This window comes from Cyanistes caeruleus, chromosome 6 (assembly GCF_971803275.1).
Source record: "Cyanistes caeruleus chromosome 6, bCyaCae1.hap1.1, whole genome shotgun sequence".
In the NCBI taxonomy this organism is placed as follows: Eukaryota; Metazoa; Chordata; class Aves; order Passeriformes; family Paridae; genus Cyanistes; species Cyanistes caeruleus.
In genome coordinates, this window is record NC_141706.1 from 6,756,974 (window position 1) to 6,762,215 (window position 5,242).

Consider the following 5,242-nt stretch of genomic DNA (forward strand, 5'->3'; position numbering starts at 1 on the left):
GATCTGCATTATCAGTTTGTCATCATTTTTCTCCCTCATTATGCTGCATGTAAATTCCATCTATGAAAGTACTTCTCTGAAAATGTTTCAGAGCAGAAATATGCACTTGTTCAGTGATTAGGTAAAGAAAGGCTCATCAAATTGTTAATTGAAAGAAGTTTTCAATCCCTGACTCAGATGTAGCTGTGCATATGTAGCTGCATTATTGTGTGATAGTTTTCAGTTCCTCCTTCTGGTGTGGAAGGAGGTGGTAGAGGTGGTACATGGAAGAATACTCTGTTTCAGGGGACAGTATTGGCTTGCCAAGTTCATGCCTGGAGGACAGACAAATACAGAGCTTCATTTTCATGTCAGTCCTGTAGACTTCCAAAACTGAGCTAACCCAGAGTGATTTAAAGCAGGTGGTGAATTAGTGGATTCATAGAATTCTTGTTTTAAATTAAAAAAAAAAAAAAAAAAAAAAAGAAAATTGGATTGGCAGGTCAAGAAAAATAAATTCAGGCTTGGGTTCAGTTTTTGTGTTCAACATCACCCCAATGAATGGGAAGTTGTTCAGTTGGAGGTGTTTGGTTATTGGTTGTGACACTGACGTACTTAGGGTCCACTAAAGAAAAAGAATGCAGCCTGCTTGTGAAATACATGCCTTGATGGTTGAATCACCTGTTGAATCCCTGTCTACCAGTCCTGGGAGTTGTTCTGTGTTGTGCCTGCCTTCCTTGTGAGGCCTGAGACTGGTGTGGTAAGGGGGATGTTGGATACAGCACTGTGGCCCCACACAGGGGCAGCAGAAAGTGAAGCTTCCTTTCCTGGATGGATGACAGTCACAAGAAGCAGGACTGAATGTATGTACATCTTTCACAAGAAAAAGTATTTCTGATCTTACAGTATCTTAGAGTTTTAAGCTAAACTGTTTAGGTTTGGATTCTTTTGGATTTGGTTATACTTTGATTGGTAGAAGGGCCAAACCATGAGATAGTTATAAAATGTGGGAATTTTGAAGATAGGTGTCCTATTTTCTTGCACCTGTACAAATGGACAGCTTGCATATACTGATGCAGCTTACATATACTGATGTATGCAGCATCTACGTACATGTATACATTGCATTATAGACTCCATATTGTTTATCTTTTTAAGTAAAACTTGTGTTGCTACTGTTGGCTCACTGTTTTCAAATCTTCTCATATATATATTCACCTTTTATATGATGTTACACTCAACACTAAAAGAATTTCCCAAAATTACAGGTATAATGATTAAATTTAAAGGCATTAAGCTGACTAATAATATATACCCTCACCTGTAGTGGAGAGAAATCCATCACAAATTTCTAAATAAATGCTGGTTTTCTGTGTTTAAAATGAAGCTGTGGAAATTAGTTTGTTTGGAAATTAACCTTGATGGAGAATATTTACCTAAATTCCAGCTGATTGTTATATGTAGACATTAGAGTACAAAATACCAATAAATGAAAATACTGCTTTGTATTTTCATTACTGTACTGTAGTCTGCAACAGAAGGCAAACAGGAAGTGAACAAACCACATTCCTGATTACTTTTTCAGGTAATCTGGATGTGTTCAATAGCAGTTTCAAAATTTCTAGCCCTTAATGCCAAGTTTTGTTGCCATCATAGCTGTGGTGTGGGTGGAAAAGCCCAACCAGAAAAGAGCAGATCTAACTGTAAGCTACTTTGCATGTTGTCAATTGACTATAAATTGCAGCAGTCATTGACTCAGTGGAACAAGCTACATAATTCAGGTAAGAGACTTGCATGTTGCTGTATCTAGCCACAGATCTTCACTGAATATCAGTGTTGTAAATCACTTCTACCAGCTATTTACTAACATGTTTTCATAGCTTTTTAATGAATCCTGTTTATTGTGATCTCATATTTAATAAGGTGTAAGAAAAATAGAACATTAACTTCTTTTTTTTTTTTTCTTTTTAATATCATTCAGATATTTTCAGGTGTTCATCACTCTTAAGACTGCACATCTTGTTTCCTTGGATTTTACTTTGATCTGGAGATTGGTGAGTCTCTAGTCTAACAGGAAAATGTTCCTAACACTTGCATTTTGCACTTTGTGCAGGTGTTGAGGCAGCAGGTAACTGTTTTATATAACATAAAACAGCTGAAGTGTCAGTACACAGCAACAAATACTGCAAGTATCTCTTCTTGGGGGATTTTGGTTTCTTGCTCTGGGGTGATGCCATCATTTTTTGCTATGTAGCAGACTTTTCTTCCTCAGTGTTTTTAAGTTGTTAGCAGCTGAAAGTTTTTAGGCAACAGCCAACCTGTATATGTAGAAAAGGGAAAGCTGACTGCTATTTTCATTTTATGAGGAGTATTATGAGATTATGAGAGTATGAGGAGTATTTATGAGAGATATTCACCTCTGAATTTTTTGCATGCATATTAGTATGAAATGGATGTGTGTTCATGCTTTTAGCCTACCTACAGAAGTACCTGTTTAAGATGCATGGGACTCCCACTCATGCCTAACAGCTATAAATGAATTCTTTATATAAATGAATTAATAGGATTTCTGTTGTGCAATCTACGTGCATTAGAAAAAGAGACAACTCTGCATATAGAGGCATTTTCATAGAATATGTTGTGAGAACGAGTCCACACCACGTAAATATTCTCTGTATAAATGTGGTAGGTATGAAATCATTAGAAAACATTCCATTATCCCCATATCCTCGTGAAGGATTTATGCTATGGAACTCTGATTGGAACATTTGAAGCTTTGCCAGATTTCTGCGTGTGGAATCCAGCAGTTTCTAGTAGCCTAACCTAAATGTTCAGGTGTGGTTTCCGTTTTAGAGGATGCAGTAGAGCCTAAGTGCTTTAGACAGCAATGGATGGATGTACAAGTGGATGGTGAGTAAGAGCATTTTTGAATCGATTCTGTGCAGGCAAGTATTGATTCCAGTCTGTGAGGGTGGCTCACAGTGATTCTTTAAAAATTAACTGGTTATTTCAAATGTATTTAAAGCAGCTGTTAGGTAACAATCATTACATTCTCAGCATTTAGGCTGATGTGTAGCTGTTTGAATAATGATATTGGGAAGGCACTATAATGCAGTTTCTTATAAAACACTGCAAGGGTATCTGTAATAAACTTACCAGGGTGATTTGAGTGGTTACACTTGCAGTAATGCTGCTCTGAGGGTATGAAGATAGGCCAGTCTGACTTGCAACTTTCCAGCAGGGCCCCAAGAACTGTGTGCCATCCCTTCTTTGTATTACTAGAACATGTGTTTTTCCTTTAATGAATTGTTTATTTCATAACCCTCTAGCAGTAGGATTGTTTTTAGTATTTCATGTCTGTGATTAATCTGCAGGTAAGTGGAGAAGGAATGTGAGGACCCAAGGAGATGTTAGATTTAGTGGAAATTGTTTTGTCTCTCTAAACTTCTTGTAAGTCTTTGTATGAGTGGACATAATACCTGACAGAGGTGGAATTGAGATCCATTCTCTGCATAAGTTTTCATTTTTGTTGAGATGATATATTGAATGTGACATCAAGTGAATAGAGAGAAAAATTGTCTTTGAAGGCTCTCTGGTAGGAATAGGGAGTCTTTTACTGGAATTGTAGATTTTATTTTTTTCAGGGAGGGGAAGGGGTAGGGAGAATGCCTCAGATGTTGGACTGATTTATTTCTTGTCTTTACACATGTAAGTTTTGGTGGATTTGGAACAAGCTTGATGAACTAGATCTATGTGGAATACATATAGGTAGAGTCTCTTAATTTCTAAAGCTGAGGTGAAGGGAGAGTTCTTGCTCTTTCCTTTAGGAAACTTTAGTGGCTTTATTAATATCTGTTGTGTACTAATTTAATCAGTGTGACTGACTTGCACTTTCTTGTCCTAATCAAATGAGATGTTGTCTTCCAACATCATTCTGAAATGTCACAAATGCATTTAAAAGATGTCTTCTGGAAAATGTCAGCAAGGCCAAGTGTTGATAAGTTCAGGTGAGTTTTTTTAATACTGTTCAGTGTGAGTTGTTTAAAGTATTCTGTAATTATGTTTTTCCAGGCTAAATGCAGAACCTGATGGATAGCAAAAGCTACTGTAACCTCATCTGTGCTGAGACTCAGCACATACAGCTGGCAAGGCCTTTCTGTGCAGACCCCCTGGTCACGTTTCACATGTACCCAGAAGCACCAAACCAGGTCCCTTTGTCCGAAGAGTTGTCATTCCTTCCTTTCATGTCGGAGCATCTCATCACGGAGACCTTCTACAGTGAGCCCTGCCCCTTTCCCTACCAAATGCCCCATTCCAGTCTCCACAAAAGTGAGTTCTCCTATGGGTCAGCTTTCATCAGGAAGAGGAATGAGAGGGAAAGGCAGCGTGTTAAGTGTGTCAATGAAGGCTATGCCAAGCTGAGGCACCACCTGCCCAAGGAATACTTGGAGAAGCGGCTCAGCAAAGTGGAGACGCTCCGCGCTGCTATAAAATACATCAGGTACCTACAGTCTGTGCTGTGCACTGACTCTGTGGTGGCAGGAAAAGGTGTCACGGAGCCAAACCAAGCACCTAAAGCCACTAACAAACAAACCCAGTTTTTGAAGACGATCTAAAGTGTTCCAGAGGCAGCCAAAGGTATCCTGTCTGGGAATGTAGTAGCCACTGTGTTAATGACGTGTGTGTTCCTGGCACTTCTTCGGAGCAGATCGTGGCACACGTCACTGTCAGCCCACACCAGAGCTGTAACGTTGCAGATAGTAACTACACTTAGGTATGAGAAAGGCAGCTGGGGAAATCTCAGTTGAATGACCTAAGTTAATTCATGAAAATCAGAATGCATTTCTAAATTTGTCACCAAGCTAAAAATGTAACGCCTATATGTGTGAAGTAACTGTATGTATCATCCCGACCTGCATGCTTTAAAATAAAATCTTTCTACTTACGGGACTGAGATTCTTCTCATTTTCTATAATGTTATTGGTTTGCTCTCACATGCACTTTCTTAAAATATTCCATTTAATTGCCAGTGTTCCTTTTAAAATACCTTTTTAAAGCTTCCAAGGAGCGTTGTTAGATGCCAAAAGGAAGGATAATTTAGTTTAAAATGGAGAAAAATAGAGTAGGGTAGGAGCTCTCTGAAGCGTAGTTACTGAACATAGAAAGACCATAAAGTTTTGCAAGCTCTCTTCCATAATTTTCTTATTAGTGAATATTTTAAGCACATTAAAAACTTCTGACATTGCATAATTTCTCTTGAAAA

At 38.2% G+C, this 5,242-nt stretch overlaps 1 protein-coding gene across 1 annotated transcript; it reads left to right on the top strand.

The window, feature by feature from the left end:
- Positions 1–1,974: 1,974 nt before the first annotated feature.
- On the top strand, positions 1,975–4,727 carry ASCL3 (achaete-scute family bHLH transcription factor 3). The gene is made up of 2 exons (XM_086892068.1): positions 1,975–2,033; positions 4,051–4,727. Exon 2 carries the CDS (start codon positions 4,056–4,058, stop codon positions 4,593–4,595), a length of 540 nt encoding a protein of 179 aa, XP_086748194.1. The 5' UTR covers positions 1,975–2,033; positions 4,051–4,055; the 3' UTR covers positions 4,596–4,727.
- Positions 4,728–5,242: the final 515 nt, after the last annotated feature.